General features: G+C 41.9%; 1 protein-coding gene across 1 annotated transcript in view; it reads right to left on the bottom strand.

The window, feature by feature from the left end:
• Positions 1-26,726, bottom strand: part of dpyda (dihydropyrimidine dehydrogenase a) — a 244,741-nt gene extending 218,015 nt beyond the window's left edge. The window contains exons 1-2 of the mRNA XM_031796432.1: positions 26,072-26,726; positions 4,601-4,711 (exon numbers count right to left, since the gene is read on the bottom strand). Of these exons, the coding sequence (XP_031652292.1) occupies positions 4,601-4,711; positions 26,072-26,110 (150 nt within the window). The 5' untranslated portion in view covers positions 26,111-26,726. The remainder of the gene's footprint in view (positions 1-4,600; positions 4,712-26,071) is intronic.
• Between the last annotated feature and the right edge of the window lie 255 nt (positions 26,727-26,981).

The raw sequence follows: 26,981 nt of genomic DNA, 5'->3' as shown, positions 1-26,981 counted from the left end.
GATTCTTCACAAAAAAATACAGTTTTATATCTTTATGTTTGAAGCCTGAAATGTGGCAAAAGGTCGCAAAGTTCAAGGGGGCCGAATACTTTCGCAAGGCACTGTAATCTGCAAAATTGTAATTATTCGCCTACATCATGCCTTTTGCACACAATGTATATAGACTCCCCTTTTTTTTCTACTGTGTTATTGACTTGTTAATTGTTTACTCCATGTGTAACTCTCTATTGTCTGTTCACACTGCTATGCTTTATCTTGGCCAGGTCGCAGTTGCAAATGAGAACTTGTTCTCAACTAGCCTACCTGGTTAAATAAAGGTGAAATAAAAAAATAAAAAATAAAACATCTCCGCAACTATATTCAATGTGCGGGACAAAATTGAGGCTATGATTAAGAAGTTGGAGCTCTTCTCTGTCTGCATTAAGAAGGACAACACACAGGTCTTTCCATCATTGTACGATTTCTTTGTGTGCAAATGAACTCAAGCTAATAGACAATGTCAAATTTGATATAGCGAAGCACCTGAGTTGGGTGCGCAATTACGCAGGTACTTTCCCGAAACGGATGACACAAACAACTGGATTCGTTATCCCTTTCATGCCCTGCCTTCCAGTCCACTTACCAATATCTGAACAAGAGAGCCTCATCGAAATTGCAACAAGCGGTTCTGTGAAATTTTTATTTAAATCAGAAGCCACTGCCAGATTTCTGGATTGGGCTGCGCTCAGACTATCCTGCCTTGTCAAATCACACTGTTAAGACACTGATGCCCTTTGCAACCACGTACCTATGTAAAAGTGGATTCTCGGCCCTCACTAGCATGATAACTAAATACAGGCAGAAAAAGACAGACTCTCCAATACAACCCAACATTGCAGAGTTATGTGCATCCTTTCAAGCACACCCTTCTCTTTCACCTGTGGTGAATTATTCACCATTTTTCATTAACCTCTTATGGCTGGCATCAGTGGAAATTTCAGAGTGACAACTAAAAATACAACTTCGTAACATTAAACATTCTTGAAAATGCAAGTGTCTTACACCCTTCAAAAGATTAGAATCTTGGTAATCAAACTACGTTTTCTAATTTAAATAGCTATTACAGAGAACAAATCCCATGCTTTTGTTTGAGAAGAGCAATCAACAACAGAAACATTTTCCGCAATGACAATTTTTCCACATTCACATCTGAAGGTAAAATTATGACTTACATTCTGATATCTTGCTCTTATTTCTCTTCCTGTGGGTCCCAGTGATCAAATGAAGTGCTGTTTTCTTTGATAAAATCCATTTTATAGCCTAAATCGAAACATTTTGTAAACCGTTTGTGCCGTGAATTCCATCTCTATCAATTTTTTACGGAGCATTCGATGTGATTACACACAGTAAACAATCGTTTATCTAGTCATGATTGGTTTCAGTGCATTCCTCTGGATGTCTGCAACACAGCCAAATGGCATAGTCTTTTTTGCGGGCAGTATTGACCGAAGTTAAATGATTTGAAGACAACGAGCAATGACCACCTTACGCACCAATAATTTTAGCGAAGCTTCATTGATTGACTATATTTCTGCCCAATGATCACTGATCTTCTTGAAATCTAGCTGGGTAGATAGCCAATGAGCTGAGGTAAACACCAGTATGTAATGGTTTTGGGTTGGACCCCCATTCCCTGTTTGTAATCACACGCGTAAGGAACTCCATTCGCCTTGACGATCAGAGGAGTTGCTGTGAGGCTTTTTACGCGCAGCTGTATTTCGGAAAGTTGTATTTTCAACGATTTCATTGAAGATATCATGGCGAATAACTCAGGAAAAGCGAAGTCAAAGTCTAAAGTGAAAAAGTGAAAGTGAGACATTTTTTGTTTGCGGAATCTTTGAGTGTTATGATTCAAACAGGAACTGAGGAGCTGGTTCTGCAAGGGCAGGACGTACTTCTGGACGGGTAATTGCTAATGCCGTTTTATGAAATATAAATGTGTGTGTATATATATATATATATATATATATATATATATTTTTTTTTTTCCCCCCCATGTCAGATTATATTTTCCATGTTTTTATTCAAATGGAATGGAGTAGAACACACATGGCCACTGCGCCTGCTACTCCTCTCCATTTCCATATGAAATAGCCATTGGGTGCTGTTCAGGAGAGGGCAGGCCCACAACAATGGCCGGAGTTGAATGGAACAGCACTTCACCTTAGTGACTGTTCCCTCTGCTCTATACAATACATATCCGTTTATGTTATGTAATGATAAAAGGCTCATACAATACAAATATTTTTTTAATGTTTTCTTTCACAGTGATAGCGACTCCGACTGGGAGCCCCCGGTGCCAAGCTGCCCGCTCTACCTCTGCCCCCAGTGGTGTTCATATGCCACAGTTCATTACTGCAGGCATGACTATGCCTCAGGGCCAAAAGGGCACAGCATGTAGGCGTCGTTGTGTTCTGTCGCATGAACTGCACCACTTGTTCATTTTGCCTCTGCTTTACATCAGAAAGAGACTGCTATGGGACTTGGCACAGGCAGCAAAATATTGTGTCGAGGACTTCCAAAGGGTGTACTGGTTTTTTTTAATATTTTTTTTCAAATATTTTTTTTAACCATTTTTTTGATATGTTGTATATAGTTATTTGCACTGTTGTATATAGTTATAGGTCATTTCACCAATTCGGCCAATTTGGGCAACTTGTGTGGGACACCTGGGTGACTTCATGCTAAATGTCATGTAGTTCACCCATTCCTGAAGTTATCAGCCCTCTTGTGTTATCCATCCAAATTATCTCCAGCATCCTATCTGACTGTGTGGCTATTCTAGTACATGTGAAAGATGCTACAACAATAAATAAAAAACAGAAAACATATGCTCTTTCTTTCTCTTTTCTTCCACCAGATCTACTGTGTTATATTCTCCTACATTCAATTAACATTTCCACAAACTTCAGAATGTTTCCATTCAAATGATACCAAGAATATGCATATCCTTGCCTCTGGGGCTGAGCTACAGGCAGTTAGATTAGGGTATGTCTTCAGGCGGAAATTGAGAACAAAGGAATGCAGCCATAACAGGTTAACAAATAAGGTTTTATATGTAAGATGGCTAAGTAAAGAGCACAAATATTGATTATTATTATATTACTATTTGTGCCCTGGTCCTATAAGAGCTCTTTGTCACTTCCCATGAACCGGGTTGTGACAAACTCACACTCATTCTTATGTTTAATAAATATATCATATAGTGTGTGGCAGGCTTACAATGATTGCAAAAAACAACATTTAAGAGTATGCTGACCCTGGTGCTAGAGGGGGTACGCAGCTGGAGGTTGAATGTTTGAAGGGGTACGGGACTATAAAAAGTTTGGGAACCACTGATAGAGGGAATAGAGTGACATTTGGGATGCACATAATGTTTGTGACCTCTATCGCATCCGTCCTGACCCCCAGAACACTTATAAGGATGCTCCAGGTTCTGAACAAACTTCTTAATTAAAATGGGCATCGTTCTTGCCCTTCGCAAGCGGATAAATATGTTACATAGGATCGCTCTATACCCTATCGTTAAAAGAAATCAAAAGAGAGCTATGGACTATAATGGTTTAGCAGTAGAAGGGTGTTTCGATGGAAGAGGGATCAGGGAGAATGCTGTGTGTTGCCAAAACACTTTCAGTTAGATGGTTGACGCCTTGCTTTGTTACCTTGATAAAGATATGACAACATTCATCAAATTAACCTAAAATACTTCATCCAAATATTTACTCGTGATTATAGTAGACCAATAGACTGTATGCTTGGTTATTTCAGATAAAGAACTTCACCAATCCATGAACATAAATGTGTGCATAGGTTCTGGATATACGCATATACGCCATATGTTCTAACTATTAAGCTTTTCAACATTACATGAAGTGGAGAATCCATCACCATTGATTAGCGTGATGAATTAGCTGGTTGTACTTAGGCACAGAGCAGTCAGCAGGGAGAGAGAATAATCTCTCCTACAAAACATCTTCAATTTATTTTGTGTATACATCAGACACACACACACGAACACAGACACGCACATGCATGAGCACACACACACACACCACTGTCACAAGCACACGTACACTCACTCTCAAACACATACACACACACACACACAGACAGACAGAGTGTCGTATCAGTTCCCTTCAAGGACAGACGAGGGACTGCAGCCACCTGCCAAAAAACAAACCGTGAGGCTGGTCTTAGGAGATATTCTCTGAGACTTTGACAGCATGTGCCTGGAATCCTAAGATAATTGTGTTTGTGTGTGTGTTTTGTGTTTGCTTGTGTGCGACAGGGACGTGACAGTGAAGTGTGTCTGTGTGTGTGTGTGTGTGTTATCTTGTCAGGGTGTCCGGGACACAGCTGTGGACATTGACATAAGTCCAAGCAAAGGTTAAAAAACAGCTACCAGAGATAACCTCGTCAGACGAGGTGGGGATCCAAGAAAAACACAGTTCTCTAAATTTGGAACCAGTACAACATCTACGACAGTCATATGTCTTGTTTGGTGTGCGTGCGTATGTGTGTGATGGGGGGGGGGGGTTCAGGGTTAGGGAGCTCTACTCACATCACAGCCTTTGTCTGGGTTTCTTTTCCAGTGCTTCTTCTCTACTTTCTTAGCAGAGGTGGAGCAGATATCAGCATGGCTCTTCACCCGGGGGTTCAGGGCCAGGATATTCTGATAACAGAGGGAGAAGGGGGGGTGGTGAGAGAAAAAGTCAACTTTACAGTAAAACAGAGCGGGGGGGGGGGACTATTTATACCTCAAAAGTAAAATATGCATGTCAGTTGTATCACAAAACATAGCTGGAAATTGATGGTTATCCTAGAAAACAGTTAGCTAAAATCCCTGTTAAGAGGTTGAAATAGTCCTTATGGTCTAATGACTCTATTTTTCAGGGATTCCCTTTTTCCAGTAGCAATAAATACCAATTAATTCACTAAGAATATATTATTTTACCTGTACGTTTCCCAAAACAAATCAGAAATGTGCATTGCATATGTTGCGTAAGGAGGTTTCATTGTTCTACATTCAGGGTAGCAGTTGTCCCATGGGCATTTCCACGGTAACAGAGTGATGCGGAGATTTTTCACTCTAAGATGCATGTCAAACAAAAACCAATGACTGCAAAGTTAAACAAACCATATAACTATAGGCACAAGGACTACTTCTAACAATTTCCACAGAAAACGTTACAAAAACAAATGTCCTTGAAGAACAGTACAGATGCAAAGTCTGGTAATAGAAGGACGGTTTTACATTTTAGTCATTTAGCAGATGCTCTTATCCAGAACGACTTTCAGGAGCAATTAGATTTAAGTGCCTTGCTCAAGGGCACATTGACAGATCTCACCTAGACGGCTCAGGGATTCAAACCAGCGACCTTTAACTGGCCCAACACTCAACGCTAGACTACCTGCCGGGTTTGTGCTATTGGTGCCATTCTGTTACTAAATTTCCAAAACACCATCTTCACACGTGACAACAAAACCGTCAGTCATGTAACCTTCCATTACAATCAACTCCCCCCCCCCCCCCCACCCCCACCCACCCACCCTGCATTACCACTGATCAGCAATCATGAGCCTCTTCACTGTATTCATTATGAATGCAACACACACTCCAGTTTAAGCAGTGCACAGTAGAGCATAGCGCATCCATGAAACATCATTCATAAAGATCGGGATACTGGGAAGACCGCAGGGACTTGGATTCTAAACACCGTGTGTGGATATGAGGATGTAAAGCAGCTCTAGGGATTCAGATTACTGCATACTGTTTTCACAGTAACTACAGAGTTGATACATACTGTGATATGAGGTTGTCTGTGCTCTTTAAAATGTCCTTTAAACCAAATCATGTCTGTTCCAGGTGCATAAGTATTAAAATGGGAATACTGGAGAAGATGGAGATCCGCACACTTTCGAAAAAGAGAAATACATCTAGAAACTGAGGCTTAAATGCAAAAATAGAGGTGTTTTATTGGGACATTGTGAAGCCCAAAATGTTGATTGTGCAGAAAAGTGAAAGGTGAAAAACAAAACAAACGTCTCGGCATCATCAGAGTGAATCGTGAACGCACAAACTAGGCTTCTATTTGAGGTTGTATACAGTATGTCACATGATCTAGTGAGGAAATCTATACATTCAAACAAGTAAATAGTACAATAGCATGATTAAAGTACAATACAATGCCTTTATTTTTGCATTTAAGCCTCCGTTTTGGATGTATTCCCCTTTTTCGACAGTGTATGGGTCTACATATTTTCCCTGGGACATATTGATAAATCAATTGGAGTATGTTGGTAGCCAGTGTTTGCTTTGGGGGGCAAGAATATGCCTTCTGAAGGTATACGTTCAGACGACTGGTTATCAAATGCTTCTGCTGTCTTATGTCAGGTGTATTCCCCAGACCAAGCAGCTAGCTCTCCACCACTGAAGGTTTAAATGAGTTTTGGGAGCAGATTTGGGAGTCTATTTCTCTAGGTACTGTGCAGATGGTTTGGAGAACATATTATTTCCCCCCTCTGTTTCCTTGGTGCAAACATCACTTTAGCATTGCCCCCCCGATTGATGCAAATGCTGAGCATAAAACATTCAAAGTGCATCTCTGAGTAGCATTTTGTGTATATCCACAATGGACTCATCCCCCCCCCCCCCACCCCTTTCGCAACAAAAGTAGCAGCATTAAACCTCAATTAGTGTCCCACAAGCTATGTGACAAGACATTAAGCTTTTTCTTTTCATATTTTCACAGTAGGTGGAAGGGAGAAGACGGTTTCATATGGAGGTACGGGGGTGTTATTGTAAAAGGCCAGGCCTGGGCCTAACATAACCTGTGTCTCTTTCCCTACTGTGTTAGTCATGCTAAATGAAATGTCACACTTTATGCAACACCAGAAATCTTCCTATTAATTCTTTCATTTCACACCTAATAAAGTGTAGTTACACCGCTGCGTTTCTTATTTTATTGTCTGTTGAGGCCTGTGGGACTATTTCTTCCATTGTGTGGTCTAGATAAAGCAACATGGCAGTGGTACATGCTCGAGGTAAACCAATAAGGACCGAAAGGTACAAATATTCTGACAGCGGAGACAAGTCTCTTGGGATCCGTTAGGAACAATGTTTTGACAGCATGAACATAATAATAAAGATATGATTTAACCGTCTGTATCTTATTAAAATAGTTATGTTTATATTATATCCACCCTTTACAACTATAACGTGTCAGAACTGCTTTGATCTAGAAGCATTAGATCGGCCATAACTTAGAACGCATGGCAGTTGGGTTTGAAGTGGTTCCAAAAGATTTGGAACAAACACACATAATTAGTACTTGACACCCAGAGGAGAAGCAGGACAAAAAGGTGGGAGAGTAACTGCCATAGAATGAATTAACAAACGTTCTTGTGAACAATAACCTAACCAGATTAGCAAGAATCTGACTAGCCAGAAACAGTGCACTACCAAACATGCATTAGAACACAACATACTAGATTCAACAACTGTGACTCTCGTATCACCAGAAACGTTTACATGCCTAAACTGTTTGGGTCTCCAACATGATGTATTAAACAGAGCGACAGAAAGAAATATCAGGATTAACAAAAACAACATATCGTATTACCATGTCTTCAATGTTAAATAGACCCTCCCTCACTGCATATAGACCTGTCTCAGTGTTTGTATCTCCAGCAGAGAACCCCATTTACAGCCCTGTATTGACCTGGTCTCCTCAAGTGGAAAATGTACAAGAGAAACAGATCCATGGCAGTCAGATCCAGGCAGGGTTGCAGGAAACACTAACCATGTTTGACAGGGGCTAATCTACTGTGGTTGCTAAATGGTTAAATGAAGAATAATAACAGGGAAATGGATACTAGGCAGGGTTAATCCTATGGTGTTTAAATCTAGATTGAGTGAAGCAGGGTAGTGTTCAGTAAGGCACACCGTAGCAAAATGTTCTGCAACATAAACGAACACTGGGTGTTCTTACTGGTTCAGTGTAGTATTTAAATAGTATTAAATAGTTTTCCCTACAGCACACAACCCAGATGCCCTGGCCTGCACCATAGAAAAGCAGAGTTCTCATTGCCATAGCTGACCATAGCAAAAACTAGGTTAACAACATGCATCCCTGTGAATGGACCCGCAGCAGGGTTTAACATATGTATCATCCCTCAATAAATACACAGTTGATGCTATTAGTATGCTGCTATAGGATTTTCTCTGCGAAGTCAAATGTTACACATCTGGGCCAGTGGGATCAATAACGCTTACAAGAGGACTAGGCATTCATCCATACACTACACTTAGATCAATACCTACTAGGCCTAAACACCAGAGATAGTCCCTAAGATATCAAGTGTTTTTACACGTCCTCTTATTCACAGTGGTTCTACATGTAACTAAAACAGTCAGACAGAGCGTACCCCTACTGTTTAAAGTAAACTGACAATGCTGCTCAGTACTTGTATCCATTAAGATCACATCCTAAAAGACTCATGATCACGTCAAGTGTGTGTTAGAATGTGTGCACGCATGTGCCGTGTGTGTCACCCAAACACCCGGTGTCTACACAACACAAGAGAACACCTCCCCTACTGTTTGTGCGACCTTTCTCACTGCAGGGTAGTTACTGGGGACCTGCTTCCACGCTAAACGCACTCTGCACAGAAGGCCTCGTCTAAACCAAGGAACCAAGGCCCATCTGTGAGTGTTGGCTGCATCAGTACGCATGTGTCCGCTGGGGAGGAAGAGAAGGCTGCCTGGCCTGCCTGCGTGTGTCTGGCTTTCACACTCTACACTGATCACACTGGGCCCCAAACAGATGGAAGATCAATAAAGTGCCCGGGCCAGGCAGAACGGCCGGTGGTATGCAAACGCAGACCGAGCCCTCAGAGGAAATCAACCAGGGTGTGAGGGAGGTGAGGAAAGAGGGCGGGGGTATATGATGGACACAGGGAATGGGCAAATCACAAACTGGAAGCAGTGATTAACATGGTGGGCTGAGTGAGGACCTGAGAAGCACAAGCTAAGACTTGGAGGCATGAGACATGAGCCCTATACTATGAATGTAGTTAGAGGAGTTAGCGAGGTAACTTTGGTCAACTTTGGATAACCGGTACCGTAAATGTGGCTCACATTTTAGCCTGGTAAATTGCTATGGCAACGAATCCTTCAGATCTAACTAGCTACGGGTTAGGCTAACTCAGGGCTCACTACATTTGTCATGGATGAAGTGTCTGAGCTGCGAGTTGACGACCAATGAAATTATTCCCTCAATCTTGCAAAGATTGCATCATCATCCTCTTCATTTGAAGAAGACAACGGATTAAATATTGTATTTTTCAAATGTGTTTTTGGATGTATATTTTTTTTATTATTAAATACCTATCACATTACACATTTAGTAACAACAGGTGTCTGTGCATTAATAAGCACAAAATAAAGACTGCACTTCTAAACTGAATTTGCAAGAAACCTGGTCTTCCATTTTGATTTAGGCACAGGTGAAAATGTGGCACGGACTGTTTTAGCATCGTCTCAATGAAGAGTTTGGCATTCGACGAGCCACGTGCGACATGCATGCACAGTTAAAAACCTGCTAGAGTTAGCGACAGGCGGACGAGCAATATCCACCGTCGTAGTACGGATCAAGTCTATACTGGAATGGAAAGCTAACTGAAGCTAGCTAGCTTTAGAAAACCCTGAGTAGATCTAGCTTGCTCCGTAGTATACCCCTAGGGAGGCAGAGGGAGATACAGAATAGCTACTCGCTAACCCACCACAGTATCAGACACCAAAGAACTGTGTAGGATATACTAGCTAGCTATACTATGTACTAAGACAGGGACAAGCCATGTGCTATGCAATGCATGGAAGCAGTCACGGTCCACATTGTATTCTGGTAACCATAGTAGTTTGGCTCAAATTATATTCTGGTAACCATAGTAGTTTGGCTCAAATTATATTCTGATAACCATAGTAGTCTCATCGTCATAAAACTGCTTTAAAAATCTTTAAAAAGGCCATGTTTCATAAAAAATATATATACAGCGGGCTCCAAAATTACTGGCACCCTTGACTGGCAATGTACAAACAATACTTAAAAAAATAAAAACAATATAATTATAGAGAAACTCAAAATACCAACAAATACTGTACTTCATTAATGTTTCAATGGAACCAACCAAAATCATACAATTATTTAATGAATACAAAATAAATTTCACCAAAATCAAGATTTCATAATTATTGTCACTCCTCATTTCGTACTTAGTGCAACCACCTCCGGCAAGGATAACAACATGGAGTCTTTTCCTGTAATGTTTGACAAGGTTAAGGAACACATTTGGAGGGATTTTGGACCATTCCTTTATGCAGATACTTTCAAGATCCTTCACATTCTTGGGTTTGCGCTTATCAACTGCCATCTTCAACTCAGCCCACAGGTTTTCGATTGGATTGAGGTCTGGCGACTGAGATGGCCATGGCAGAACATTGATTTTGTCACAGAACCATTTCTGTGTGGATCTTGAGGTATGTTTTGGGTCATTGTCTTGTTGGAAAGTCCACCTATGGCCGAGTCCCAGCCTTCTGGCAGAGGCAACCAGATTGTCAGCCAAAATTGCCTGATGCTTTGTGGAATTCATTATGTCATCAATCTTAACCAGTACCCCTGGACCTCTGGAATTAAAACAGCCCCAAAACATCACTGACCCACCACCATATTTCACCGTGGGTATGAGGTGCCTCTCCTAGTATGCATCTCTGTAACGACGCCAAACATGCTGATGCTGTATCTGACCAGAACGTTCAATTTTGGTCTCATCTGACCAGAGCACCTTCTTCCAGTCATAATTTAAATTACGTTTGGCAAACTCCAAGCACTCTCATCTGTGTCTTGTGGTCAGAAAAGGCTTTCTTCTGGCAACCCTTCCAAAGAGCCTGTGGTTGTGACGTCTGATGGTGCTTTTTGAAACCTGGTGACCCCAAGACGCCACCAAGGCCTGCAATTCTTTCACAGTGATTCTTGGGGATTTTGTTGCTTCTCTCACCATCCTCCACCCTATCCTGAATGCATTTGTGTCCTATACCCATGAGGTTTTCAACTGTTCCATATCTTTAGAATGTTTTAATAATTGCCCTGACAGGGCTCAGTGGTATATTCAATCATTTGTGGATCTTCTTGTAGCCATTACCAGGTTTATGAAGGTCTAAGACCATCTGTCCTTTTTGAACTGCCAGTTCTTTTGTTTTCATCATGGTGTTGGATGACAAAGGGCTATTGCATGTGTGTTACCTCATTTCATTCCTGGATTAATTTTGGTAGATGTTACTTACAATAATCTTTAAGGGTGCCATTAATTGTGAAACCTTGATTTGGAGGACATTGATTTTTTATTAAATCAATAAATGATTTTGGTGGATTCCATTGAAACATGAATAAAGTACAGTATTTCTCACATTTGGTATTTTGAGTTTATCTATATAATTATATTGTTTATATTTTTTTAAGTATTGTTTGTACATTGCCAGTAATTTTGTAGCCCACTGTATACATAATAAGTAGTGCATATATGTATTAATCTGATATGTCATTGTAAATTGGAGATGTAATTGATTATATACACACTGCTGAGCTGAACGTGGGCCATGAAAACATGAAATAGAACATTGTCCTAGCTTGACGTAGAAACAGGTGAATACCTTTGGAATGCTGAGCCACTTGACTGCACCAGATAGCTGTGTGCGAGTTCATTTCTTTTGAAAATGACTCACCGGACTACAGCCATATAGTTTTGAAACTAGAAGGAGAGAGAGAGACAGAGTAGGCAAGAAGGAGTCAGCTGAGATTGGAGTAAAGAATGTTGAGTTGGTCACAAAAACAAGGTAAGCTACTGAGCTAGCGCTAGCTAGCTAATGCCTCCAGATGTAACTCGGAGGTGAAGCCTACTTTCTGAATTAAACAATAGAGTTGATACTAATATAATTAATAGGGTTCACTCACACACACACACACACACACACACACACACACACACACACACTGCTTTGCATACCCAGGAGCTTCAGCATGGGCATACATCTTGCATGACAAGTCCTAGGAGGTATGAAATAGCAACAACATGAAGGTCAAAGTAATTTATTGCACAAAATGAAGCAACTATTGATTAGGAAAGAAAAGGGCAGGCACAACTGCCCCGCTAATAATGCTGTGTTCGTAACCTAGAGGGAAGTGGGAATTTACCACCATAGAGTGGTGCCAATGAATTATACTTGTAAGCAAACATTCCATAACTGTAGGTGGCAGTAAATTGCCATACTTGGCATTATACATGTTCAAACAACACACTCTAGATGGCAGTATACACACTTTCAGTTTGCTTGCCAACTCATAGAAATAATAGAAGAAAAAACGGACTACTTCAAAATGGAGATGGCCTCAATGAAGCTGCCAGTGCACTCACAGACGCCATAATGGGATATATACAGGTATGAAGATGATATTTCTATCATTCTCTATTTTTAACACATACAACTCGGAAAAATCTATTTGAATGGCACTCCAACTGGTAATTACTGGTGGGAAACTGGTCTATCATCCTTGAACTCCAAGTATGAGGTGGGCATTTAGCAGTTGTGAAGTCATAAATACTAGTTGGATGCTTTCACGTGCTTTGAAAAAGTTGAGAATCGCCCGATTGGCTAATGGCCAACAAGCGGTGTCAAGCATAAACTAAAAGTACGGCTATCAGGCTTGAAAACAAATGAGTGTTTATTATTTTATTTTACCTTTATTTAACTAGGCAAGTCAGTTACGAACAAATTCTTATTTTCAATGACGGCCTAGGAACAGTGGGTTAACTGCCTGTTCAGGGGCAGAACGACAGATTTGTACCTTGTCAGCTCGGGGGTTTGAACTTGCAACCTTCCAGTTACTAGTCCAACGCTCTAACCACTAGGCTACCATATTAATAGATTGCTTTTTTAAACAATGTTTTGTATTTGTATTTAATTGCCGAAAATGCAGTTTGAGGTAATTTCCTTAATAGGTGATGTCAGAGGTCACCATGTGGGAAAAGTTGGATTTCAAGGATGATAGACGAGAGAAACAGAAATGCTGATAAATCGTGGCAGCCACTGAAAATAAAGTTTTTAACTAATGTGCGACAAGACTCGCTATTAAGATCAAAGTGACAAGTTACAGCATCAGGTTGTCCGAGGAACCTCCAAGGTAACTAGCTAGCTTGTAATCCTTACTCTTCTGCTGGAATCAATAAAGGAATTTCCACATATTGATCTGCAGTTAGAGAGATAGAGCAACAGCCTTTGGGTCAGCAATATTAAATATAGGCCAAGGATATAATTTGTTCTCCTTTATGAGGAGAAACAGTGCAATAAAAAAATGGCACGTTCAACAGAAATATTAATCTATTCAGCTATGGTTGTGTACTGTCTGTATTGCAGGGCAAACGGTACCTTTTCGATAGGATAGGACTCTCACACACATGAACTCTCGTTCCTTTGCACTGACGACCCAGTCACGACACAGCACGCCATTTCAATACAGTTTCAGCACAAAACAGCCACATACAGATTATCCATACCATTCCCATAATGAGAGTAGGTGACAAGCTGCTTGCTGTAGACTTGGGGTTAAAGACATAAAGCTTTCTCCTTGAGACAATGAGATAAAGCAGTGGGATCCCAGTGTGACCTCACACACAGCACAGCCTGGCCAGTCTGTGTGGAGACATAAGAGCAGTGGTGGTGTGGTGCCATAATGTACACTCACTAAGTCATGCATGTATTCATGTCACCCAACAAGAGCAGAACACCAAGGGCACCAACCGTTTCTTTTTCCAGCCAACATGGTTGTGTCGTGTCTCTCCTTTAAGTTAAGTCTGCTGTTGTAGCCTGGTCCAAAATATGTTTGAGCTGTTCGCCACAAACGTTGGAGTTGATAAGATAGCACAAACTGATCTGGGATCAGTCTACTGTTGTTGGGTTTTCACTCTCTAGCATGCGAAAATGTTAAGATAGCTTTACATTTATCCACTCATCCACTCACTAACTTTATCCACCAACTCCTACATTCAGGAGTTACACAGCTCATGTCCTGTCTGTCGACGTTAAGTCTTCTGTGACCGGTCAGTTAGTCCTAAATACGGCTGCAAGAATCCTGACTAGAACCAAAACATTTGATCATATTACTCCAGTGCTAGCCTCCCTACACGGGATTCCTGTTAAGGCTAGGGCTGATTTCAAGGTTTTACTGTTAACCTGCAAAGCATTACATGGGCTTGCTCCACGCTACGGTCACAAGACGCAGGCCTCCTAATTGTCCCTAGAATTTCTACGCAAACAGCTGGAGGCAGGGCTTTCTCCTATAGAGCTCCATTTTTATGGAATGGTCTGCCTACCCATGTGAGAGACACAGACTCGGTCTCAACCTTTAAGTCTTTACTGAAGACTCATCTCTTTAGTGGGTCATATGATTGAGTGTAGTCTGGCCCAGGAGTGTGAAGGTGAACGGAAAGGCTCTGGAGCAACGAACCACCCTTGCTGTCTCTGCCTGCCGGTTCCCCTCTCTCCACTGGGATTCTCTGCCTCTAACCCTATTACAGGGGCTGAGTCACAGGCTTACTGGTGCTCTTTCATACCGTCCCTAGGAAGGGTGCGTCACTTGAGTGGGTTGAGTCACTGACATGATCTTCCTGTCTGGTTTGGCGCCCCCCCTTGTGATCTTTGTGGGCTATACTCGGCCTTGTCCTAGGATGGTCAGTTGGTGATTGAAGATATCCCTCTAGTGGTGTGGGGGCTGTGCTTTGGCAAAGTGGTTGGGGTTATATCCTTCCTGTTTGTCCCTGTCCGGGGGTATCATCGGATGGGGCCACAGTGTCTCCTGACCCCTCCTGTCTCAGCATCCAGTATTTATGCTGCAGTAGTTTATGTGTCGGGGGGCTAGGGTCAGTCTGTTATATCTGGAGAACTTCTCCTGTCTTATCCGGTGTCCTGTGTGAATTTAAGTAGGCTCTCTCTAATTCCCTCTTTCTCTCTCTTTTTTTATGCCAGCAGCATACCACTGCTGGCTTGCTTCTGAAGCTAAGCAGGGTTGGTCCTGGTCAGTTCCTGGATGGAAGACCAGATGCTGCTGGAAGTGGTGTTGGGGGGTCAGTAGGAGGCACTCTTTCCTCTGTTCTAAAAAATATCCCAATGCCCCAGGGCAGTGATTGGGGACACTGCCCTGTGTAGGGTGCAGTCTTTCGGATGGGACGTTAAATGGGTGTCCTGACTCTCTGAGGTCATTAAAGATCCCATGGCACTTATCGTAAGAGTAGGGGTGTTAACCCCGGTGTCCTGGCTAAATTCCCAATCTGACCCTCAAACCATCATGGTCACCAAATAATCCCCAGTTTACAATTGGCTCATTAATCCCCCTCCTCTCCCCTGTAACTATTCCCCAGGTCATTGCTGCAAATGAGAAAGTTCTCAGTCAATTTAACTGGTAAAATAACAGATAAATACATTTCTTTCTCTCACACGGAGGACCTGAGCCCTAGGACCATGCCTCAGGACTACCTGGCATGATGACTCCTTGCTGTCCCCAGTCCACCTGGCCGTGCTGCTGCTCCAGTTTCAACTGTTCTGCCTGCGGCTATGGAACCCTGACATGTTCACCGGACGTGCTACCTGTCCCAGACCTGCTGTTTTCAACTCTCTAGAGACAGCAGGAGCGGAAGAGATACTCTGAATTATCGGCTATGAAAGGCCAACTGACATTTACTCCTGATGTGCTGACCTGTTGCACCCTTGACAACTACTGTGATTATTATTATTTGACCATGCTGGTAATTTATGAACATTTGAACATCTTGGCCATGTTCTGTTATAATCTCCACCCGGCACAGCCAGAAGAGGACTGGCCACCCCACATAGCCTGGTTCCTCTCTACGTTTCTTCCTAGGTTTTGGCCTTTCAAGGGAGTTTTTCCTAGCCACCGTGCCTCTACACCTGCATTGCTTGCTGTTTGGGGTTTTCGGCTGGGTTTCTGTACAGCACTTTGAAATATATCAGCTATATAAATAAATTCTATTTTTCCCTGTTGGCCTTGCTGGCCCTCAAATTCAATACAATGACTGTATCCCAAATAATTACACATAAATACAGTTGAAGTCGGAAGTTTACATACACTTAGGTTGGAGTCATTAAAACGTGTTTGTTTTTCAACCACTCCACAAATGTCTTGTTCACAAACTATAGTTTTGGCAAGTCGGTCAGGACATCTACTTTGTGCATGACACACGTCATTTTTCCAACAATTGTTTACAGACAGATTATTTCACTTATAATTCGCTGTATCACAATTCCAGTGGGTCAGAAGTTTACATACACTAAGTTGACTGTGCCTTTAAACAGCTTGGAAAATTCCAGAAAATTATGTAATGGCTTTAGAAGCTTCTGATAGGCTAACTGATATCATTTGAGTCAATTGGAGGTTTACCTGTGGATGTATTTCAAGGTAGACCTTCAAACTCAGTGCCTCCTTGCTTGACATCATGGGAAAATCAAAAGAAATAAGCCAAGGCCTCAGAAAAAAAAATTGTCGACACAAACAAGTCTGTTTCATCCTTGGGAGCAACTTCCAAAAGCTTGAAGGTACCACGTTCATCTGTACAAACAATAGTACTCAAGTACAAACACCATGGGACAATGCAGCCATCAAACCGCTCAGGAAGGAGACGGATTCTGTCTCTTAGAGATGAACGTACTTTGGTGCGAAAAGTGCAAATCAATCCCAGAACAACAACAAAGGACCTTGTGAAGATGCTGGAGAAAAGAGGTACAAAAGTATCTATAGCCACAGTAAAACAAGTCCTATATTGACATAATCTGAAAGGCTGCTCAGCAAGGAAGAAGCCACATCTCCAAAACTGCCATAAAAAAGCCAGACTACTGTTTGCAACTGCATATGGGGACAAAGATAGTACTTTATGGAGAAATGTCATCTGGTCTAATGAAACAAAAATAGAACTGTTTGGCCATAATGACCATTGTTATGTTTGGAGGAAAAAGGGGGAGGCTTGCAAGCCGAAGAATACCATCCCAGCCGTGAAGTACTGGGGTGTTAGCATCATGTTGTGTGGGTGCTTTGCTGCAGGAGGGACTGGTGCACTTCACAAAATAGATGGCTTCATGAGGAAGGAAAATGATGTGGATATATTGAAGCAACATCTCAAGACATCAGTCAGGAAGTTAAAGCTTGGTCGTAAATGGGTCTTCCAAATGGACAATGACCCCAAGCATTCTTCCAAAGTTGTGGTAAAATGGCTTAAGGATAACAAAGTCAAGATATTGGAGAGGATCGCCACAAAGCCCTGACCTCAACCCCAAGTTAAACAATTGAAAGGCAATGCTACCGAATACTAATTGAGTGTATGTAAACTTCTGACCCACTGGGAATGTGATGAAAGAAATAAGCTGAAATAAATCACTCTACTATTATTCTGACATTTCACATTCTTAAAATAAAAGTGGTGATCCTAACTGACCTAAGACAGGGAACTTTTACTAGGATTAAATGTCAGGAATTGTGAAAACTGAATTTAAATGTATTTGACTAAGGTGTATGTAAACTTCCGACTTCAACTGTACATAGTGCATTTACATTCTCTCTTGACATCAGAGTAACAGTCTTTCCCACCAAACTCAACATGTATTCTCTTCCCAGACCTAAAAGACACTGAATCAAAAGAGATGAAATAGACTATCACAGGCCATCTGCTAGCCCCTACAGACTGAGCCAGCTACAGTGAAAGAAACTAATCCCAGAGTACAGATCAGTTGCACTCACTTCCTGGCATTGCAGCACCAAGTTAAACAAACCAGGCAACCAACGACAACAGTTCATAAAGCATAGACATCCCCTGGTAAAGGCTCCTGCCATTACCGTGTGATTGTTGTTAGTGTGTTTCATGTGTGAGTTTGTATGTGTGTTTGCATGTGTGTGTGTCTGTGCGTGTGTGTGCAAGAGCGAGAGAGGAAGAGGGAGTGAGGGACAGACAGGTTTGTACGTGTGTTAGACAGACGAATACTGTGGACGCCTGAAACAAACCATGCGCTCGCTACGGTAACAGGCTTTAATTTTGGTAATGGGCACTATGTGCCAAAGGCTCATTACATGGCCTTTGAAAAGTGTCCCTGGCCATGTTGAGGCTCGGAAAACAATTAGCACAGAAGCAGAAGGTAAATGAAGTGTAAAAGAAATCAGGGCTTGATGACCGAGTGAGTCTAGTCTCAGGTCTTATCTGAGGCTCTCTGAGGAAAGGATGGAAGCAGAGGGAGGGAGGGGTAATGAGGAGAGGAGAAGGAAAGAAAAAAAAGTTCAATATGCCACATGCTATCTGGGTGTGTAAGCAAGCCAAGCCAAGCCAGCCCTGCCTGGTGTCTGTGTGTGGGGGGGGGGGGGGGGCTAGGGTATGAACTCCACAGAGGGGATTGAGTTTGCAGACGGAGATTGCAGCAGACAGTGGGGTCACATGTGATCAGGTGAGACTGCTCTCCTCCCCTAGGGTACAGAGGTGGCAGTAAATTGTGCAGTGGAGGAAAAGGAGAGGACACAGTCTCGGCTGGCTGTTCTCAAGCTCTGCCTCTCTCTCTGCCTCTCTCTCTGACAAGCCCAAGGATCATCTCTGCTTCGTTGATTGATTAAAAGCGCAATCTGAGCAAACCTGGCCAGGAGTGCAATTACCGGTCCACCGGTTTGGGTGTCACTTCTGAGATGTGCTTGTCTGGGCGTGTATGTTTGAAATGATACCAGTGCCTCCACGTACCTAGTACACTCAGCAAGATGTTGAAGATTATCACAGCAAACGCCTTACATAAACTCCCTCTAGCTGTTTATCTCACCACAATATGCTTCTTTGACTGGGACTGAAACTGCCTCATTCAATAATAGTTTTACAATACACATCCTCAAATAGCACTTTTAAAGATCTGAGCTGGTTATCTTTGTTGGCCCCAATTGGCCCTTGAGGATGCCATGGATTAAATGTAAAACAATAAATAATGTAGATGTCCAATTCCTACACCATGTAAGCAACTCATAAGCAACCTCAGCACTCAGACAAAAACCCAACTAATACGAGGATCTTCCAAGGCAGCCTAAATCCTTTCAATAACACTTCATAGCTAGCCTGGACCCATCATTTGCAAGTCAGTGTTCCCAGACAACCAGGTTATGGAAAGACATAGGGTCTGCTCTGCTACCATAAGAATCATACCTATTTCTATAAAAATAATAATAATAATATGACATGTACTGTAAATGCCATTTTGAGATGCTTTTATCCAAAGAGACTTACAGTCATGCGTGCATACATTTCTTTTTACATACACTGCTCAAAAAAATAAAGGGAACACTAAAATAACACATCCTAGATCTGAATGAATTCAATATTCTTATTAAATACTTTTTTCTTTACATAGTTGAATGTGCGGACAACAAAATCACACAAAAATTATCAATGGAAATCAATTTTATCAACCCATGGAGGTCTGGATTTGGAGTCACACTCGAAATTAAAGTGGAAAACCACACTACAGGCTGATCCAACTTTGATGTAATGTCCTTAAAACAAGTCAAAATGAGGCTCAGTAGTGTGTGTGGCCTCCACGTGCCTGTATGACCTCCCTACAACGCCTGGGCATGCTCCTGATGAGGTGGCGGATGGTCTCCTGAGGGATCTCCTCCCAGACCTGGACTAAAGCATCCGCCAACTCCTGGACAGTCTGTGGTGCAACGTGGCGTTGGTGGATGGAGCGAGACATGATGTCCCAGATGTGCTCAATTGGATTCAGGTCTGGGGAACGGGCGGGCCAGTCCATAGCATCAATGCCTTCCTCTTGCAGGAACTGCTGACACACTCCAGCCACATGAGGTCTAGCATTGTCTTGCATTAGGAGGAACGCAGGGCAAACCGCACCAGCATATGGTCTCACAAGGGGTCTGAGGATCTCATCTCAGTACCTAATGGCAGTCAGGCTACCTCTGGCGAGCACATGGAGGGCTGTGCGGCCCCCCAAAGAAATGCCACCCCACACCATGACTGACCCACCGCCAAACTGGTCATGCTGGAGGATGTTGCAGGCAGCAGAACGTTCTCCACGGCGTCTCCAGACTCTGTCACGTCTGTCACTTGTGCTCAGTGTGAACCTGCTTTCATCTGTGAAGAGCACAGGGCGCCAGTGGCGAATTTGCCAATCTTGGTGTTCTCTGGCAAATGCCAAACGTCCTGCACGGTGTTGGGCTGTAAGCACAACTCCCACCTGTGGATGTCGGGCCCTCATACCACCCTCATGGAGTCTGTTTCTGACTGGTTGAGCAGACACATGACCTCCAGCAGGCCGCAAATGTGCATTTTGCAGGGCTCTGGCAGTGCTCCTCCTGCTCCTTCTTGCACAAAGGCGGAGGTAGCGGTCCTGCTGCTGGGTTGTTGCCCTGCTACGGTCTCCTCCACGTCTCCTGATGTACTGGCCTGTCTCCTGGTAGCGCCTCCATGCTCTGGACAATACGCTGACAGACATAGCAAACCTTCTTGCCACAGCTCGCATTGATGTGCCATCCTGGATGAGCTGCACTACCTGAGCCACTTGTGTGGGTTGTAGACTCCGTCTCATGCTACCACTAGAGTGAAAGCACCGCCAGCATTCAAATGTGACCAAACCATCAGCCAGGAAGCATAGGAACTGAGAAGTGGTCTGTGGTCACCACCTGCAGAACCCCTCCTTTATTGGGGGTGTCTTGCTAATTGCCTATGATTTCCACCTGTTGTCTATTCCATTTGCACAACAGCATGTGAAATTTATTGTCAATCAGTGTTGCTTCCTAAGTGGACAGTTTGATTTCACAGAAGTGTGATTGACTTGGAGTTACATTGTGTTGTTTAAGTGTTCCCTTTATTTTTTTTAGCAGTATATATTTTTTACCTTTATTTTACTAGGCAAATCAGTTAAGAACAAATTCTTATTTTCAATGACGGCCTAGGAACAGTGGGTTAACTGCCTGTTCAGGGGCAGAACGACAGATGTGTACCTTGTCAGCTCGGGGATATGAACTTGCAAGCTTTCGGTTACTAGTCCAACACTCTAACCACTAGGCTACCCTGCCGCCCCCTGCGGCACTAGGCTACCCTGCCGTCCCTCCCCGGGAATCTAACCCACGTCTCTGGCCGTACAAGCGCCATGCTCTACAGACTATGGTTTCAGAGTTTCACGAAAATCTAGCAAGTTTCAGTACCGGGAATAATTCATAATTATCCAGAGAGTCCCAAGAAATAGCAACAAAAAAAAGCCCATTTAAAGCTGTTCAAAACCAAGATATGGTCACTATGCCAGGGTTCGCCCCAAATAAGAGAGGTGCTGCCCACCATGTCGGCTTGGCTGCGCCACAATGTAAAGATTTGAGCAAATTAAACTGATATTTAGTCATGATAAAGTAACTATCTTTGATTGCCAAGGACAATGTTGTGAATTGGGAAACAGGCCATTCACAAATTCAGAGCGTTATCATGTTCCTAAATTAATTCAGCAGTAGCGATCTCGACATAACCGACTAAACTCAACTTCACAATTTACTATGGAGTTGAGCGGCGACTAGTGTGGGCAGACAGGAGCGCCGACATCACATAAAATGAGTATAGCACACAAACTTTGTAACAGCAGTCAAACAACAAAGTCAAATGTCCAAAGTTGCTAAGCCTGCTAGAAAACCTCCAACGAATGCCAGAATATCTCCTATACTTGGCTAAATCGAGTTGATTATACAGATAGCAGATCAGCTCATGGTTAATGGGAAATGAACAGTGGGAATAGTTTAAATATCTAAACTCGGTTTTAAAAAATATACTGTTTGTTGTTCACATTCTCTACCGAAGCTCTCATATGGGCAGCAATACCAAACAGTGCAGAGAAGAGAAACATTTTAGAGCGGTATTTTAACATGCATAAGCAAGAGACGGGAATTTTCATGAAAGACAGGAGTCCGGATGTTGGGTTTCAGTGGGACAGGAGAAGAAAGAATTTTCCCTCATGCCTGTCTGAATTGTTCACAGACGTCATGTATGTGACAGGGATGCCTGTGTAGTGAATTGTGCATAGGCCTATTAAATTTGGGAGTTCCTGAAGAGTCACAATGACAGCTCAAAGAGGCACATGTTGTTTTGTAGGCTATCTGTAGGGACTTCCTGTAGGGTTTATTAACTGCATTCGTGACGGTTGTACAGTCCAGCAATATCAATTATGTGTGTGCTTTTAATTTATGGCGACTTTGTGTGAAGTAAATACGGCAGGCTAAAAGCTTCCACGCGACAACCTATTTGGATAATGTGCCATTAAATGTTTTGCTAATCTGCTGCTGCGCATGTTGAGTATTTTGTGGAATTGCATTCGTGCGACATTGGGGCATTTTTTAAAATGTATTTCCTGGGTCTTGTCATTTGATTTTTTCGAGAAATGTAAACAAAGCGTGTTCCCGGGAAACTCTCGGGATCCCGATTACCCGTGTTAATCTACTACCGACTGAGCCATACAGGAACACAAGCTCTTTTCTTTTTTTTTCTTCTTTTTTTTTAAATCAACTCTAATAGAAATCCAGCTAGGTTTTAATAATTTACATGCACACACACAAAAGACATGCTACACATTTAACTGATATGAGTGCCTGGGTGCCGTCCGTGGATATTAAAATAAGACATGTGACAGGAGGATGGGATGGCTAGCAGGAGAAAAAAATGTAGTATTTAATTGCACCAGAGATGGCAATTATAATGAGATTTAAAAAGCCATTTCCAATGGCAGGCAGGAGTAGTTTAGTGATGGTTTTAAGTGCAGAGGCAGGAAGAAGGTCACGTCACTGTTGCCATTAGTCCCTGAATAAAGATGCTAATGAAGGGTTTGACTTACTGCACTCCACTGTGGCTACTGCCTTCATAAAAGGTTCCATTAGATTCCCTCAGTCCAGCGTTGAACCAAGGCTTTTTAAGCCAGCTCGATCCAAGCGACTAAAGTGTGCTAAAAAGCTAAATAATATCAGATCTTTTCAGGTAAACAACACTATAATGTCGAAATTTAACTGGCTCTAGGGGAAGATGCTTTGCTATTCACTTCACAGAGGCTCTGGTTGGCGATTTTACATTATTCTACTATACTATACTTTTCTTTACTGTACTGCTGGATTCTAGCTTGAAATATACATATTCATGTTACCATACCAGAACTTATTGATGACTTTACATGTATAAGGAATGTATGTGTTGGAGTCAATGGAGGGTGGATGAGAACTAGGTGTATAGAAAGTTACTGCGTGAGACAAGGGGGAGTGCAGAAAGTTTACATTCTGTTAAACATGTTATTGTCACTGTAAATATCATGGCTCCCAAAGAGGGAGGCAAAGGGCAACAGTCTGGTTTGAGTCACTGACCAGTTAGGACAGCTACAGAGGGGTGAGGAATTCATCCCGAGGTCAGGTCATATGAAGTGAGAAGGAACACACACATGGACGTCCACGCCCACGAAGGTTCTAGCGTCAGGCAGGACTACACCAGTGAGAGGATTAGCAACAGAGATGCCTTGGCTGTCTAGTTGTGCAAAGAGTTGAATCCGCCTGGTAAGAGGGTATATGTAATCATGTCTTTGCAGATGTATAACCCAGTGAGTGAATGAACTTGGTTTGAGCATTTTCTAATCTGTTTGTTATTAATCTGTTCGTTCAGAACCTAACCAAGTCACCTTACCAAGTCACAGTACTTTGCTGTGCTGTTCTCTACTGTACTGTGATGTCCAAACTTGTGAAACATAGATATCTACGATTGGTAAAGATTTGGTCCGGTCCAACCAAATTTGCTCCTGTTTTTGGGGCAGAGCTCATTAGAATATTTTTTTATTTAACTAGGCAAGTCAATGAAGAACACATTCTTATTTACAATGACAGTCTAGGAACAGTGGGTTAACTGCCTTGTTCAGGGGGATCTTTACCTTGTCAGCTCTGGGATCCGATTTAGCAACCTTTCGGTTACTGGCCCAACGCTCTAACCACTAGGCTACCTGCCGCCCAATAATACCCAAAGATACAAAAGGATGAAATCTTATAGTAGACTGCATGGATTCATGGAAATAGATATAGAACAGCAACAGCAACCCTGATATTCTGCTTAACAACTGCACACGGAATACCTTCAGTTATCTATCCTACCCAGGATTCCTCAACTTATTCCACCCTCGAGAACAGTGGATGTTGACATGGCTGAACCAGACCCACATTTTTACTTAACTTTGTCTCTAAGAACAAGTAAACAGTTTAATAGATGTGGAGGCTATTGAAACCACAAAGTCATTGATAGTTCATTGTCGTCTTGTTGTATGAAATTGATCTAACACACCAGTCTCTCACTAGCCTGGGAAAAATAACATGTGGAAAGACAGAGCCAGTTGCAATGTGAAACTCTTCCAAGAAATGTACAGTGTTTAGTGTTCCAGGATAACCCCCACCTCGTGGAGCCCTCTCCTCCCTCAGCAGGAAACCCCATTGACTTATTGGCTCTCAGTGTCAAGAGCAAAACATTCATCCGAGCTCACTCAGGGATAAAACCTTTGCAGTTCAGATGCATTTCATTTGCTAATGGTTAACACATTTTCAATTATCTACTAGCCAAGTAGTTAAAGCCATTAGATTTCTCAATCATCAAAATACCCTTTATTGTCCTTTTGGTCAAATTGTAGACGCTACAATTATTATGCTTAAACATGTGAGATTGAGCACGCCATGACTTATTTGCTTAAATGAATTGCTCTTTGGGGAGCATAGGTCATTCATAAACATTATTATGTACTACATGCTGCAAAGTAATGTTTGTTTACACTTGTAGAGAAGCATGCACAAGTCCCAACACACACAGCAACGGATTAGACAACAGCAAGTTTTCTCCAATGTCTCAGGAAGTGATAAGTTGACCCTTGCCTATAGCCTGCACATTCCACTGGAACAGGCAGAAGTGAACAGTGAAATGACCATGTGATGTCCACATGATCTCTCTGGTGTGTTAGTTAGCAGAACAGAACACTTGTGTATGGTATTATCGCAATAGACTGTACATTCAGTCCATAATGAATAAGAAATACTCCTGGTAAAATAGGACTTCCTAGACTGATCCCTTCCTCGTATATGCAAGCGTGTTTGTGGTTATTGTATTTATTATAAAGTATATCATTTCATTGATTAAGTAATTCCATACACAGTAGTGATGGATTTCATAAATTGGAAGAAAAATGGGCCTGTATAATGGAAACATGATAAATTATTTAGTTTTGATTCAATACCAGGTGCAGCATAAAGCCAACAATACAGCAATAGACATCCATTGCCTGGGTTTGACTCAAGAAAGCAACAGATGATATGCCATTTGTTTGCTTTGCAAAACAATAAGGTCTATGTGAATATTATATCCCATTTCATTATATTCCATTCTATTAGACTGTATTATTTCCAAAACACATCACAACAACAAACTGCATACACTAACTCAAAACAAACCAACACCCACACAGGATAAACTTTGCCCCAATAACTTCAAGGCATCCCTCTTGTCCACAGTGAAAAAAATATCTGAAAATCTCTGCCACAACAAAATATCAATGAACCATTATTCAACGTTAACTTAGCAGTATTGTTTAACTGTCTTGCAAGTATGATGGGGTAGATGCTGTGATAAAGCTATTTTTTTTCAACAGCTGTTTTAGTGGGAAACATAAAGATCTATTCCTCATACAAGCATACCAAAACTAGCCCTTTGTATTGGTAAAGCACTTGAATTATAAATACATGACAATAATGTAATTTATACGGTCAATAATGACACTTATTTCGTTATCGAATACATGCAACATGTGATAACAGTGACACAGCAACAAAAATGCGAATTAAAATTTCTGATACAGCAGTATTTGATAGAGCAGAATAATAAAGTAGCCTTATACCTCGATATCTGGAAGATCCTTGCTCAGCATTCTAGACATTGCCTTTCGAAGAAATGTGAGTTGTCAAAATAAAAAAGGACGTGCGAAACGCAAACTGTTGTATGCTATCAGTGACCTGTTTGATTTCTTGATGCAATATTTACAATCGCCACAATAGTTTGGAGCAGACCAACGTTATCAAGGAATCTCCTACCTGACTAGTATCTGTCTTAATTCTATATTTTCAAAATGATTTGTTACCAAGTCATTGGCGTTTCTTTTGGCGATTTATAGCCTAAGCTTGATATGGATAACGTCAGTTTCGAAATTATACTGACTGGTTGTTGTTATTCTTGCTTCGTTTAGGACCATACGGAATTGAGGAATCAAAAAAAGTTCAGAAGCGAAACTTGGAACACGGAGTTTCTACTGGTTTCTAAACCCAGAGGCGAGACTTATTGGAACTCTTGCGAAACAGATCAAATTGACTAGGCCGTTTTTTGAGAAATCAATGAGAGAAGTTAACAATCTTCCTTGGTTATTCGTTTTCTAGAAATCTAAAGACACAACTTAGATTCGAGCCAATGTCTTAAGTAGTTGAACATGTTATTACTCGAACCCCATGAAAGTGAAAAACTGATACGTTTTAATTTCCTTTAAAAAACATTGTATATCTGCCTTTGATTTGTTGTCGCGAGACGACGACGTGAGTTTAACTATGTTGTGTTCATGACAACCGGGAACTTGGAAATCATGACTTCAGTGATCTTCAGGTCAGAAAGTCGACCTTTAGAATGAGGCCCGAGTTCGAATTCCGAGTTGGTAGAACTTTCAAAACGGTCCCCAGATGTCTTGAATGTACTGAAGTCAGAGTTTTCCGAGTTCCAAGGTGTTTTGAACGCGGCATAAGCCAACGTCACCATGACTTCAC

This window comes from Oncorhynchus kisutch, linkage group LG18 (genome assembly GCF_002021735.2).
Source record: "Oncorhynchus kisutch isolate 150728-3 linkage group LG18, Okis_V2, whole genome shotgun sequence".
NCBI classification, from domain to species: domain Eukaryota; kingdom Metazoa; phylum Chordata; class Actinopteri; order Salmoniformes; family Salmonidae; genus Oncorhynchus; species Oncorhynchus kisutch.
Note: the sequence above shows the minus strand (reverse complement) of the source record. Positions and strands in the feature narration are given on the sequence as shown.